The sequence below is a fragment of the Hyperoodon ampullatus genome (assembly GCF_949752795.1).
Source record: "Hyperoodon ampullatus genome assembly, chromosome: 12".
NCBI classification, from domain to species: Eukaryota; Metazoa; Chordata; class Mammalia; order Artiodactyla; family Ziphiidae; genus Hyperoodon; species Hyperoodon ampullatus.
Window position 1 is genome coordinate 40,255,970 of NC_136925.1, and position 15,901 is coordinate 40,271,870.

Consider the following 15,901-nt stretch of genomic DNA (forward strand, 5'->3'; position numbering starts at 1 on the left):
GAATTCCGTGATTGTCCTTTTTACCTTTTTATTCATTTTACTTCCCACATTCTGGGTGTTTTTCCCAAGTTCATCCTCTTTATTACTGATCAGTAGATAGATAAATGGATAGCGTATTTATATGAAATAAAGGAGATGATATCTGGATATATATCTATATATGTATGAATAGATATAGTTCATTCTGTACGTAATCTATATATAGATCTTTCTATCTGTAGACATAGATGATATACATATACATATATATATGGTCTTCAGTGACAAGTCTGCTGTTGCTATTTCCACTATTGATTTTCATTGTACTGCACTTTATTTGTATTCCTGTATTCTTAATAGTGACAATGTCCTCTCTTAATTTACTGAGAATATAAAGCAGATCTCTAAATTTTTCTTCTCTCGTTCAATACATCCATTTCAGGTGGATGATTTTCTCCCAAACACATTTTGATTCTTCTTCCTTCTTTTGCAAATGCCATAGAGTTTGCTTTTTTCTTTTTAGTCATTCCGAACTTCAGTAGTCTTTCCTGAGAAATTATATCCAAAGCCCCTGCTCAGCATCCGTTTGAGGGCAGGGAGATTTCTTGGGTCCAGAGTCAGAGGGTAGACAGGCTACAGCCTGCCAATATCTGGAGCCAGAGGGTAAGCTGGTGTCATTCTAGTTCCCATTTCCAGCTTTATTAGTGTGGATTAATGCAGAGAAACCTAATCATTGTCAGGACTTAGTAATAAAACTCAGGGTGAATAGGAAAGCAATCAGCAGAGGCTGTCAGCACTGCATCAAGGACCACAGCAGATTTTTGATGCTTTTGCTGGATAACACATTACTAAAAGAAGATTGAATCATATAAACTTAAAATTTGAAAACAAATGTAGATTCTGAAGAATAAAAACAAGTGAACAAGCAAATAAAACTATTGGAGTTGCTCAACTGAATTCGGACTCTGGGATTCCTTTCCTATGCCAGGGCAAAAAAAAAAAAAATTCAATTTCAGGAATTACTTGTGCCTCAGATAAACCACGAGTTTTAAGGCTGCATTGATAGCCACTGCTGTATAAAAATAAGCATACCAAAGTGAGAGACTTCTGGGGAGTTGAGCTTCTCCAACATTAGCTTTGTGACAAGTTCATCTGGAATGCTTTGGCCACTGATCAGCATCGACTGCAACTAAGAACAAACACAGATATTGTACAGTGATTGTATAATGTACCTGTGACACACAGCTTTTAAGGAAATTGTAACAGTTTTGAAAGTTAGATTTGCTTACCATAGCTCCTGATTCAGTGTCACTGGCAATCTGTTCTTCCAAAATGGGTAAAGCTAAAATATGAATTCAAAATATTAGCACAAATTGTTATTAGAATTTCCAAGTTAAGAAACATATTTGTGTGTTTTTTAACTAGTAACAAAGATTAATATTTGTGTCACTTTAGAGTTTACAAAGCACATTTATACACATTATGTCATTTAAGCCTAACTAAAGTATAAGGTAGCAGAATGTATTCCACAGAAAACTTGTCTCTGACACTCACTAGCTAAAGGATCTTGGGGAAGCTAACTTCCCAAACACCTTTGCACCTTGCATGTTTGTGCCCTGTGTAGTATGCAAGGGAATACGAGGATGAAATGAGGTTGTATATGACAGTGATTTGGAAATTACAAAGTATCATACAAAGTATACAGTAGTATTACCAGTCCAGATACTTTTATAATCATACGTAGTTACATCTACAGCCCATTAATTTTGCACATTGATTGTATAAAAGGAAAATATGCATCAAGAAATGTTAAAAATAGATGAATACTGAAATTTATCTAGCAAAAAGGGGTCCTGAGGCTGAAATTCTAATAACTTGGTTCCTTTTTAAGAGGAGATATTTCATTCCATGATGGAAGATATCCTGGGACAGAAATGACAGGGGTATAACTTAGGGGAGGACCCAGGAACTGATTATGTCCCTAGCTGCTAATAATCTATGGAAAGTTTGGTACTTTTTAAGATTTCCTACAAGGGAATTTTATTTTGATAAAAAAAGGGGAAATTTTTAAAGTTGTGGTGTGTGTGTGTGTGTGTGTGTGTTACGTGTTGCAGAATTGCTCTCTCTCCCAAGTTGTACCAGATCACAATTTCACTAATGGCATGTGAAATGCTCATTTGATAACATTCTTGCCAACAATGATGGTAGAAACTTTAAAGATTCACTGCCAATTTATTAGGCAAATATAGATCAGCATTATTTTAATTAGCATTGCTTTGAGTAACAGTGAAGTTAAACTCTTTTCTTATATTTGTCCATTTTTATTTCCACTTTTATGAATTACAGATTCATTCTTTTGCTTATTTTTCTATTAAGGCATAAATGGTTTTATTGATTAAAAGAATATTTATATACAAAGACATCAACTCCTGTCATATATATTGCAAAGAATGCAAAGCAAATTATAAATAATAAAAAATAAAATTTATCATTAAAGATAATTAAGTCCTGGCAAATCTCCCCAAGAGCAGCTGTGAGAGTTCCATCTCTTTTCATATTTCACAGGGAGACACCCAAAACACACATATCCCCAATAGTTCTAAATTACGGAATTAGAGAATGGGAAGTAGTAGAATGGAGTCAAAGATGTTTCATAAACCTCCTAAATTCTATGACCAAAACTAAGACTAACAGAAGGGCAAAACATGTTTGATGCTATTTTAAAGATAATGTTCACTGGGTTGATAGTGATGTGTGACAAAGCAAATATAGCAAATGTTAATCATAGACTCTAATAGATAGTAAGTAGATGGGCATATGGGTGTTCACTGTACAATGCTTTACATTTTAATGCATATTTGAAAGTTTTCATAATAAAATATTAGGGAAAAAAGATAAAATTTACCTTCTACACGAATACACTTCCATGCCTGTGTTATCTGTTGGGCTAATGTTGTCTTACCAACCCCCTTAAAAAGAAAGATATTATTTAAAACCCAATAGAATAGCTATTTGCCAACAAAACAGATATTTTTAAAGATTCTATTGATGGTTACTATAATTACATAATATTATCAAGTAAAATTTTTTCCATACAATAAATAAAGAATAGACCCTAGATATTTATAGCTTCATTTTTCTCTATTAACTGTCCCGTTTGCCACATTTTATGAAGTGATTTTTTTTTTTTTAATTAAGAAAATAGCCCTGAAAGCAGGAAGCTGTACCATAATGGTATTCTAGGTATTGCACTCTTCCGATTGTTAAATTTTGTAATTTTGAGTACAAATCATTTTGATTATATTGAGATTCATCATTTTATTTCCTGCCTAAAGTTTATAATTGTGAATGTCTTGACAGACTTCCATTTAGTAACTTTCAAGAGCAAAAATTCCTTCTTAATGGACATCTTTGAAAAGTATCATAGTTTAAAGATAAAAGTTCACTTTAATGAAGTAACACTTGCATCTGATTGCTTCCACTGTTGACTTTTAAAATTCTATTCTGTTTTTTGAAACATAATAGAAGTTATTGGAACCATTTCTTGATCCTGTCCCGGGGTCTCTAGAAAATCAAGTCAGCCCTTAGACTCTGCTATTTCGGAGAGGCTTTTATATTAACCACCTTAGGCCCTCTAATGGTAACTACCAACTAAGCTCAGAGGCTGAAAAAAGCTCTCATCTAGAGGTCCTTACTAGAACTGCCTAGGAAGGCGAGCTATCTTACGACAGCCATTCTTGGTTTCTTCCTGTTTTGCAGAAAGATAATACATAGGTCCACTAACACACTGTGGGTAAAGATGAAGCACATCCCCTCTCAGGAGCTTTAGACACTGATGAGAGTATCCTCCATTTGTCTCTTTAGTGTCCTGTCTTCACATATCCAGAGAGCCTCACAACAAATTTCACAGAAAGTTTTATATGAAAATTGAGTGTGAAATAACCTTGGATCACATACTACTAACAATTGTCATGGTGCAGTGCTTTGATGAGTTAATTTATTCATAATATAAAGCAAAGATAAATACAATCTAGGTTCCTTTTCAATAATAGTGTACAAGAGGAGAGAAAGTTATAATTTACAACCAATACTATATCAGAGCTTGTCATACAGTGAAAGTCTAACAAACACTCAAAAAAAAATTAGCACATGATGTGGTTTTCAATCTTGTATGGTAACATGAGATTATGACTTTAAAAATTAAAAAATATATTAAATAATAAGTTAGAAGAGATAACTTACTGGTTTCCCAAATACAACAAAGCAAACAGGTTTAGACAACATAAAGTTTTTGTCAGCTTCATCTTCATTAAATATATCCACAAAAGGATGCTCTTCTGTCTTCTCTTGAGAAGTCATAATACAAAATACTACAGTAAGAAAGAGTAAGATTGTTAAAGTGCCTAGTTTAGGAGGAATGGGCAGGCAGGTTAGGGAGAACTAGAATATTCTGTGAATTTACTTAGCCCAGAAGCCGTTCCATGCCACTAAGAGATGGATTTTGCCAATAATGGCAAATAAGTTAAACTGATCTATTAAAACAATAATAGGTTCATAGTTTGAGACAGAAAGCAAAAGCCAGCTATATGCTATATAAGACAGCTAAAATAAAGTATCTTTGAGAGACTAAAGGAAAAAATACATACATGTATATATCCACATGTATGTTTTGATGTGTATATTCTATTAAAGATCAAATTAGTGTACACACAACCAGCCAAACAAAAACCCAATAGCAAATGCTTTAAAAAATCAAACTAAATATGTTATATGTATATACACTTATAAATTTGTCAATGGGTATGTGTGTAGGGCCTACTAATGGCTCTAATTAGAAATCCTAATGGAAATGAGAAAATACGTAGAACTGAAAAATAATGAACATAATATATATCAAAATATATAAGCTCACAATTTAAGAAGTTAGAAAAAGAAAAATAGAAAAATATGTATTAAAAATTAATAAAATAGAAAAACATTATATAAAGAAGGGCAACAAAGCTAAATAGCGGTATTTTGAAGAGATTTACAAATAGAAAACTATCAAGATTGATCAAGAACAGAAGATAGAAGGCACAATTAAATAATATGAAACATTGGTTTTTTAGAGGTGTGTTTTCTCACATCTCAAAACTAAAATTTTCCTATGTTTTCGTTGTTGTTGATTTCTTTCATTAATCAGAGACTGTTCTCCATATTATATTAATTATTTGAAATTTGTTGAGTCGTGCCTTATGGCCTACCACATGATAATTTTCAAAAAAATTGTCTACATCCTTGAAAAGGATACACAATTTATATTTGTTTGATGTAGTGTTCTTTAAATGTTGTTTACATAAAGTTTGTGAATTTTATTGGTTAAATCTTCCATAATGCTTACTGATTTACTGTCTACTTGATCAAACAATATTAGACATAGGAGGAAGGACCACAGAGAAAATAATGCTGCAGATATATAGATAATAAAAGGCTATCATAAAGTTATCCCAAATAAATTTGAAAACTTAGGCAAAATTGACAAATTACTAGAAAAATCAGCTTCTTAAGAAACAGAGAAAACTTGAGTGGTTCTATAACAATTAAGGAAACAATCAGTAAGTAAAAATCTTCCCATAAGGAAACCAGATGGTTTTATTGAAGTGCTCCAAGTCTTGCAATCTTATAGACGCTCTTTCAGAAAAAGGATAAAGTGGAGACTTCTTACTTAATTTATTGCTCTCATATAACCTCCATACCTATACCAGAGAATAGTCCAAAAAAGCAAAATTATATGCCAACTTCATTCATGAACAAGATTTTTAAAAATCCTAATCAAAGTATTAGCAAGTTGAATCTAGCAATATATTAAGAAGATAATAACATCATGGCCAAGTTGGGTTTCCCCAGGAATTCAAGGATGGTTAGTATGAGAAAATTAATTTATCATATTAAAATAAATTTAAGGAGAAAAACTATATGATTATCTTAATAGATGTAGAAATAATATGAGACAAGTCAACACCCTTTAATGTTCAATAAAAGATAAACCTCTTAGCAACTAAGAATAGAAGGGAACTTCTTTTATTGATAAAGGGTATGAATGAAAGACACCCTTATATTTAATGATTAAATATTTAAAATATTCTTTTTAAGACAAAAGAAAAGTGTAATTATTCCCAGTTGATATGACTGTCTATGTAGAAAACCCAAATATGTCACAGATAAATTTTAAGAATTAATAAGATAATCCAATTTGCTGAATTCAAAACCATTAAACAAAATTCAGTTGCATTTCTATATATCAAAAATAGCTAGAACATGTAACCAATTATAAATATGACTTAGCAGCAAAAATATAAAATAAACAGGATTAAATAGTACAAAAGATATACAAGCCTTTTATGGAAAAGTTACAAAACCTTATGAAAATACTTTAGTGAATAGACTTGAAAAATGAAACAAAACTTTGTCCCAGTGGTCTGGGACATTGTTCACAGAATAATGAAAAATGGATTGGAGGGGGCTATATACTTCCAGGTAAATGAGATATGATTACATTTCTCTGTGGAAGTTAAGAATATTCAAATGGGCTTAATATACCAATATTATTTTAAGATGACAATATGAAATAAGATGTAGTAAGAAGTATTACTAGTATATTAAAAAGATTTGAGATGAAAACTTCAGGAACTAAAGGGCTGAAATTTCAAGGTTTTAAAAAATACCATCAAAATAAGTAATGCTAGTAGAAAATGTAGTTGTAAAGGAGAAAATGCATCTAAACCTCTTAGAGAGATCATGCATTTATTAAGGAGTCTCCGTAAAGCACACTAAAACAAGGGCGATAAGGCCTGGGATGGGGATATCTAGTTGGATGTCTAAGTACCTTGAGTTTTGAACCCCAAGATTACCCCCAAATGCTCTGTATTAACAGAAGTAACCTTCTCATTTATGGAAGAGAGCAGCCTCTCCGTGCCTCACCTGAGGCAGATGCCTCAGAAGACAATGCTCGACTTTTACAAGCTTATTTCCCCTCATAGCTTCTAGAGCAGTAACTGGGGTCAAGTGTCAGCCCAGCCCAACTGGGGAGGCACTGGACAGGAAGAAAGGTGTTATGCACCTAAAGAGCTCCAGGGCCTGGCTATGAGTGTACCAACAGGAACCAGGAGAACACGCCTGGGAAAGATCTTGAGGGTGTCAGGTGAGGGGAATGCAGACTGGATAGGAGTTTATTGATAGTGGGCTGTCTCCCATGACTCATAGTTTAACATCCTAGCTAGGACACCTGGAGCAAATCCTAATTCACTGCTGGTAATGATACTTGAAGCTTGGAAAAAAACAATGAGGTGTGAATTCCAGAACTGCCTTGACAGGGCACAGAGGCAGGTGTTAAATACTCACAGAAGTGGCATGTTAAATGGATTTATTATGTTAGGCCAGAGAACCATCAGCCTACTCTGCTCTTTGGGATGGACAGAGGGCACTCTTTTCATTAAGATGTTAAGGAATGAGCTAGTAAGGGGGCACTGGCATCATTAAGAAGCTCAGTGGTGGCTGTCCTTTTTTGGGCCAGGATTTAAAGTAAGGGAGAGGCTGCTATGATACTGGGTTCTCATGTGTCAGTGGGGATGACAGGGTGTGGAAGAGCAGAGGCCAGGTGGCAGCCCTTAACTGTCAGAAACAAAGTAGGTATAATTACTATAATGGGCAGCAAGCCCAGAATGGCCACAAGCAAGACCCACAGAGATCTGCGGTGATAGTGATAAACCATGGGCTCCCTAGGGGTGAGACAGATGAGCAGTCGATGAAAGTGTTGATTAACTTACATTTCTAAAAACGAAAAAGGGTAAGTGAACCAAAGGCTGATGTCAGCAGCCACAGTGGAAGTCATGACTCCTTGTTCATGATTCCAGAGCCCATTGAGGGGATGGCAAGGAGTCCTCGAGGATCTAGCCTACAACTCCATAGCAAGTATTTATAATAGGGATTCCCCAATCCTTCCCCAAGAGGACCTACAACAATTAACCAGAGAAATAGACACTGTGGAAATAGGAATATTCTCCTCTTTCAACAGTTATAGGACACAGGGTCTCAGCTGACATCAATACCAGCAGATCCAAAATGCCATCATAGCCTTGTATTAGAGCAAGGGCAAGTGGAGAACCAGTGACAAATGGAACCTTGGCTCAAGTCTGTCTTACAGTGCATCCAAAGGGTCTGAAGGATCACTCGGTGGTTATTTTCCTGGTCCTTGAGTGCATAATAGGGATTGCAGCTGGAAAAACCTTCACAGGGATTCCTTAACTGTGGAATAAGGGCCTCTGTGGTTGAAAAGGCCAAGTGGAAGCTCATGAAACTGCACACCAGCTCCTTAGCCTTTGCCCTAGATAAACAATAGTAAATCATCCTGAACGAAATGGAAGAGTGCTACCCCAAAACTATTTAAAAGATGCATTGTCCTGTTTAATTCTCTAGTCTGAGTTTCTGCAAAAACCAGATCATGACAGATGATACTGGACCACTGTAAATGTAACTAGGGGCAGTCCCAATTGCAACTGCTGTGCAGAGAACTTTACTAGACGGACACAGCTCCTTATACTTGATATGTAGCTACTCAGCTGGAAAATGCATTTTTTTTCAATACACATCAAGGAGGAGGATCAGAAGCAGTCTGTATTTACTTAGAACAGTCAGCAATGGACATTTAGTCTTACCCCGGGACTCTCCTGCCCTTTGTAACAAATATAGAACAAAGGGGTCTTGTTGATCCACAATATTGACAATATCAGACCTGGTGAGCGGGAAGTAGCAAGTGTTCTGGATGCCCTCATAAGACGTATGGGCAGCAGAAAGTGGGAAATAAACCTACAAAGATTCGAGGACCTGTTATATTGGTGAAGTTTTAAAAGGCCAGTGGTCTGGGACATTCTGAGACCTTCTCTCCAAGGTAAAGGACAAGTTACTGTACCTTACACCTTCTACCTCTAAAAAAGAGGTGCAATATTTTGTAAGTCTCTTTAGTTTTTGGAGACAGCATGTAGCACATTTGGGAATATTGCTCTGATCCATTTAAGGGGTGACTTGGAAAGCTGTCAGTTTTGAGTAAGGCCGAGAGCAAGAGAGAGCTCTGCAGCAGTTTCAGGCTACGGTGCCGAGGCCTTGCTTCATGGGCCGTATACCTGGCCAGATCCCACGATGCTAGAGGTAGCTGTGCTGGGTAGGATACCTTTTGGAATCTTAGAATGTCTGGCCATGGGACGTCACACGGAAGTGCCCATCGTGAGCTGGGTATGTCAGACAATCAAGTCCTCAAGTTGGGCAGGCACAGCAGTAATCCACTGAACGAGAAAAATGCAACACTGCGATCAGGCCAAATACATTTCATAAGCAAGCAGCCTAGACACCCCCATGTCACCTATCTCTGGCTCACCAGTGTCTCTTGGCTCATACCTCATATGGAATTCCCTAGGAACAGCTGATAAAAAAAAGAAAAAAAAATCATGGATGAATCATGATATATTGGTGCAAGCTGTAAATGGAATGCTTTCAGGCTTTAGTCCCACTCAGGTGTAGCCCTGAGAGATGGTGATTAGGGGAAATCCTTCTGGTGGGTAGGGCTTTAAGCAGTATTCCTAGGTCCTCAATTTGGAGAACAGTGCTGAATGGCTTGGTGCAGGGCCTGGAAGGAGCAAGACTGGATGATAAGAGAAAAAAGAGCTCTGGGGAAGAAGCATGTGAATGGGGCTATGAGAGTAGTGTAACAAACATGATATATGGTGATCCCCAATGAGTCACACCCTTGTATAAGGAGTTACTGCACTGGCAGGTGGAGGTAGTTGCTGCTGCATAATTGGGGGCAGGGAGATATCTGTATTTTTGTGCTTCCTTTTCTTTTAGAAACTGGGACCAGACACCACCTTGAAGAACCAGTGACAAGGTGCTGGAAATTTAATGTGTGGGGAGGGGAGTGACTATGAGTGGCACAGAGAGTGGAACGTAGCAGATGTTATTAGTGCCCTGCCCCTATCCACTTGATATGTGCCTTTTCCAGGGATGGCCAGCCCAACTTCCAAGGGCTGGCATGTGTGATTCTTTGTCTAAGGACTCTTTGTCTAAGGACTCTTTCTAGCTGCCAGAACTTATTCTGCCTGAGCACAGGGCAGACTAGAAGTTACAGGGAATTAATGTTCTGCCATAGCAGCCCTCAACCAATAATTGATGGGAGTTGGTGAATAAATACCCCAGCTCCCTTTCCCCTTACAAGGAATAACTGGGACAGACATCCAAGCATCCCCCAGTGAATTCAGCCCACAGAGAAATTTGCTTGATAATATTCCCTTTATTAGCTTCCTTCCCTTTCCTGCTGTTGTTCGCTAGATTATTGCCCATGTAAACTATTTGTCCTCAAATTTTGTCTCAGGATCTACTTCTGGGTGAACAAAACTAAGACCAGGTTCGAATGAAAGTGCTTAATTATAGTATAATAACTGAAAACTAAATATTGGAAAACCAGAGTTCTACAGTTATTTCGAGTTGTTATCCTAAATAAAAACATGGTGCAAATACTTAACTCATGTTCAGAAGAGTTGGTTTCCATTATGAAGTGGAACAGAACTAAATATTTTTTCCCAGTTAAAAGATCTAAGTCAATGCAAAATGCCAGAACTGACATGGCCATCTTTCTAGTTCTTAATAAAAAGGGTCCCAAACTATGAAAGAAAATGTAAAATAAATAATTAAATGTTAATTTAAAAATTTTGTAATTTCTCAATTTTGAATTTACAATATAATCCCTAATGTCACATTATGGATTTTAAATTTTAAAGTTTCCTTACACTTATAGCAGTTGAAAAATCCTCTAGCAGTGGGTTCTGCGGTTAACAGGGGGCCCATCTCCTGGGAAACCTAGCACTTCTACCTAGGCTGGGTTAGCTGTCACTAGAGTACATCTTACATCTCACAGTAGGTGCTCAGTAAGTATCTGTGGAATGAAGACATTGATACTTGAAAAGGGAAGTGGGTTTAAAAAGCGGAATTTACAGAGATCCCGAAGTTTAGTTTTGCAAGAAAAGGAACTGGTCTGGGGTCCACGCAGGAGGTGGGATTCCATTCGTGCGACACCAAAATGCATCCGAGCGGTGGACTCCGACCCCTACGTACCTGGCCGCAGCGGACCCCACCAGCAGGCCGTAGCCGCCTCCCGGGACACTCTGTGGAGCGGTTGGCAAGGGATCTGCTGAGCGGTTACCAAGGGAACCCAGAGCTGAGAAGAGCGCAAAACCTCTCGGGGGGCGGGGCCTCGGGAGGTGGGGCTGTGATTTATTTTCTCATTTTCAATATTCACTTTTGTACCTAATTTTGTATTCATAATTATAATACACTCCTTTTCACAAAAATGGAAGGTGATGATCAAAGAGGGTACATGCATTGTCTATTTATATTCACGCACATCCAAAGGAAGAAACCTTTTTTTTTTTTTTTTTTGCGGTACGCGGGCCTCTCACTGTTGTGGCCTCTCCCGTTGCGGAGCACAGGCTCCGGACGCGCAGGCTCAGCGGCCATGGCTCACGGGCCTAGCCGCTCCGCGGCATGTGGGATCTTCCCGGACCGGAGCACGAACCTGTGTCCCCTGCATCGGCAGGGGGACTCAACCACTGCGCCACCAGGGAAGCCCCGAAAACTTATTTTAACGCAAAACTACAAAGCCAGTGCTACACGGCACTGCATTACACTCGGCAGCTCATTTTTAGAATTTACAGATGGTTAACCTCGTGCACAAGTATGTGGCAGTTGGAAATTTCCAACTTTAGATGATTCAAAATAAATTGCTTGAACCACACACCCTCTGGACGATGTGGGTTTTGTTGACTCTTCTAAGGGTAAAATAGACAACAAAGAGAGCGAGGGCGGCGGGGGAAACACTCAGTGAAAGAACATTGTAGGTTTCCAAGAACACAAGGGCAGAAGTAGGCAGGGAAAAACAGACCAACTTGGGAATCGATCTATCTGCAACTCGGAGAACCTCTTCAAAAGAAGCAATCCAGTCCCCAAATATCCACTTTTCTAAAGAGAAGGACCAAATAAACGAGAGATTCAACTAAGTAAACCAACAGCACTTTTCCCCGCCCACTTTTTCTCTTGCCAGTACCAAAGATGGCGCTCTTTGCTTCCTCCCTCGGCAGTACGCAGGTTCTGGGAACCTCTACACGACCTCTCTATGGTGCACCCTCCAGCCCCGCCCCCTCCGTGCCTGGGGCTGGGCTTGCCTGGAGGTGGGGCGTAGGATCCGGAAACACTTAAGCCGTATTAGCTGGTCACTATATATTTATCGCCCAGGCGGTGTTTTTTCCGGCTGAAGCTGGGGGCCAGGGTCTGAGACGTCTTCTCTTCGAGTCTCCTGGGGCAGTCCACAACCTGGGCCGCGGCCTGGGGCCCTGCCGTGGGGGCCCCCATTAGCTCGGGCCATGCCCACGGCCGCCGCCCCCATTATCAGCTCGGTTCAGAAACTGGTCCTGTACGAGACTAGAGCTGTGAGTACCCCGCGCAGTGGAGCGCGGGCGGGAGGATGGCGGCCGAGTAGGTGTGGGGCAGAGGCAGCATTTCCACCCGACCCCCCCCCACCCCTGTTTTCCCAGTTCCCTAATCCCAGCGGCGGGGAATATGCTCGAGGGGGCTTCGCCCAGTTACCGCACCCAGGGCTTTTGCACGTAAACGTTTTCCACTTAAAAGCCGCTGTCGGAACACACTGGCAACAGGTGTTTGTGGTATTTCAGTAACTGTTAATGAGGTTTTATACGAGTTACTGAATTCTTTGCAACTTTCAGAAAGTCTTAAGAGTTCTACAGTTCACTGGTTACAATACAGGCAGGGGTATGGAGAATGTTTTTGACCTGTGAATCGGTAACTTGTCTGTTTTCCTATTCCATGGCATAGCATCGCTATGATTTATGTTAATTACGTGCGCTTTTATTGCTGACATTTTTGGTTCTCTTTATTTGAAAGGAAAGAAGAACTTATTCTGTTTAAAGACAGTTGATTTGTTGGGGTAACATTATTGTGCTTTTCACTTGACTTTTTTCCAACACATTTTATTTTGTTTTATTACTTCAAATTGCCATGAAAATAGTTGCTAGTAGAATAAGCAGATTCGTTTTTATGTTTAGGTTACTAGTTCCCTAAAATTTAGGGAATGGTGTTTATAGAAATATGTACTTTGTCATTTGTGTGGTTGGAAAATAAAGTATACTTTTTAAAATTGGGGTAACAGTGATATTAGGGTCTGTGTTTAAATTACACTTTATGGTAACAAGATTGCATGTGCTGGAAACCTGCACAGTACTCTTCCTTGTGCTATAGAGGGTCTTACAAGGCACAGTCAGTGGAACTTGGGTTGTCTCTACTAGGTAGAAGAGTATAAGAAGGTACTTATCCTAACAGTTTCTCGGTTATAACAGGGTCCTAATAGCTTGTCTGCCTCAGGTCATCATTAGTGTAGAAACACTGTTGACCCTAAATTAGTTTTGGTGACAATTTCATTTGATTAGATTCAGACCAGAAGATGAAATTACCTAATATACTGTATTTGCAAATATCTTCAGTTGTCCTCTGAGGAGAGCTCTACAGAAGTATCATTTTGAAACAAAACCTTCTGCTTTCTGTACAAGTGCTGATAAATGTCTCTAGGTAGAAACATACATACTATATTTAAAACACAGAAATTTCAGCCCACTAATAAGCTGAACATTCATGAGGACTGGCTGAGATGCGAGTGTTCTTTCTAAAGCACAATTCGTATTATAGGGCTTTTCTGCTCAGAACCCTTCAGTGGCTCCCATTCTGAGGAGAGTAAACTGTGTATCTCGTAGTTGCCTGTTTAGTTACTGGCAACTAAATAGATCCTAGGAATTAAAAAAAAAAATGGTAGCAGGTTGTATTAATGAGACTAATAGCTAATGCTTTTGGAAGAGTTCTATGCTAGGCACTGGTCAAGGCACTCTACATACTTTATTATTTAATCCTCATAAAACTTCTAAGGGGCAAATGTTGTTGCTATTCCTGTTATTATTTGGTGAAGAAGAAAAATGAGGCAAAACAGGTTAGCACAGTGCTGTTGAATAGTGTGGGCTGGCAGCTGGTGCCAGGCATAGATAGTTTGTAACTGGATGGCAACAAATTGCATATAGAAATTGAGAGTGATTAGAAACTTTTACAGCAATTTGACAGAGTAATTGTATTTCAGATGAATCAGCTAAACATTGGGTTTATGGTTTATGTCTTTGGCTTTCTGTTTTTAGCTTTGTTATGGAAATTTCAAGCAAATACAAAGTAAACAGAATAGTATAATAAACTCCCATGTAGCCATCACCCAGCTCCAAAATTACCAACATTCTGTCATCCTCTATTATCTGTAACTTGTTCCACTTCCCACCCACAACTTATTATTTTATATGGTTCTTTTTCTTTAAAATTCATGTAAATCAAAATGCACAAATCTAAGCTATAGAATTCGGACAGAAGTATACATGTGTTAACCACACGCTTATGTTGCTGTGGAAAGTTCCCTTGTGTCCCTATCCAGTCAACTGCCCCCTTTCCCTTCCTTGCAACTAATATTCTGTTTTTTAAATGTTAGATTAGATATGCCTGTTCAAGAATTTTATATGAATGGAATTGTACAGTACACACTCAAGTCTAGTGTCTTTTGCTCAGCATAATGTCTTTGAGGTTCACCCATGTTGTTGTGTGTATCTGTAGTTTGTTTCTTCTTATTATTGAATAGTCCATTGTATACATATTCCACAATTTGTTTATACGTTTTCCCTATTGACTTGACTGTTTCCACATTTAGACTGTTGCTAATGAGCCAGCTGTGAACATTCTTGAACAGTTATATTTGTAGACATATGTTTTCACTTCTCCTGGGTAAATACCTCTTAATGAAATTGCTGGTCACAGGGTTGATGTTAGGTGGTTGTGCCATTTCACACTCCCATCAGCAAGGTATAAAAGTCTCCATTGCTCCATATCACTGCTGGCATTTAGTGTTGTCAGTCTTTTAAGTTTTTCTAGCGGTGTATAATGGCATCTTATTATGGTTTTAATTTGCATTCCTCTCATGACTAGTGATGTTGAGCATCATTTCATGTACCTATTGGCCATTTTTATATCTTCCTTTTTGAAGTGTCTGTTCAAGTCTTTTGCCCACTTTAAAAAATTAGACTGTTTGCCTTTTTATTATTGATTTGTAGGAGTTCTTTATATATTATAGAATCAAGTCCTTCATGATATATATATTGTGAATATTTTCTTTCAGTCAGCAGCTTGCCTATACATTTTATTAATGATCTTTTTCAGCTTTATTGAGGTATAATTGACAAACAAAATTGTAAGATATTTAAGGTGTGCAATGTGCTGATTTTATGTATATATATAAAATTTTATATACATATATACACATTGTGTTAGCAATCTTTTGACGAAGAGAAGTTTTTAATTTCAATGAAGTATAATTTATCAGTTTTTTTCTTTCATAGTTATTGCTTTCTGTGTCCTATCTAAGAAACCTTTGCCTACTCCCTGAGCACAAAGATATTTTCCTATGTTTCCTCTAAAAGATTTATACTTTTAATTTTACTTTTAGGGGTGTGTTTCATATTAAATTAATTTTGTGTATGGTGTGATGCAGGGATTGCATTGCTTATCTATTGTGGTGTAACAGATTACCTCCAAACTTAATGGCTTTAAACATTTCGTATTTCACAGTTTCAGTAGATTGGGAATCTGGGTGTGACTTAACTGAGAGCTTCTTAGTCAGGATCTCATGAAGTTGCAGATGTCAGGTGGGCTACAGTCCTCTAGACTGGGCTGGAGGGTTTACTTCCAATATGGCTCACTCACATGCTTGGCAGTTGAGCTGGTTGTTGACAAGAGGCTTCAGTTCCTC

At 38.0% G+C, this 15,901-nt stretch overlaps 2 protein-coding genes across 2 annotated transcripts in view; one reads left to right on the forward strand and one right to left on the reverse strand.

Moving 5' to 3' along the window:
* The window catches only part of AK9 (adenylate kinase 9), a gene marked incomplete at both ends in the record, with an annotated part of 108,014 nt that extends 103,676 nt beyond the window's left edge, over window positions 1–4,338 (reverse strand). The window contains 4 exons of the mRNA XM_079716719.1: window positions 1,072–1,168; window positions 1,269–1,321; window positions 2,885–2,948; window positions 4,222–4,338. Coding sequence (XP_079572845.1) covers window positions 1,072–1,168; window positions 1,269–1,321; window positions 2,885–2,948; window positions 4,222–4,338 — 331 coding nt within the window. The remainder of the gene's footprint in view (window positions 1–1,071; window positions 1,169–1,268; window positions 1,322–2,884; window positions 2,949–4,221) is intronic.
* Window positions 4,339–12,422: 8,084 nt separating this feature from the next.
* FIG4 (FIG4 phosphoinositide 5-phosphatase) overlaps window positions 12,423–15,901 on the forward strand; it is a gene marked incomplete at its 5' end in the record, with an annotated part of 131,229 nt that continues 127,750 nt past the window's right edge. The window contains one exon of the mRNA XM_079716333.1: window positions 12,423–12,488. Coding sequence (XP_079572459.1) covers window positions 12,423–12,488 — 66 coding nt within the window. The remainder of the gene's footprint in view (window positions 12,489–15,901) is intronic.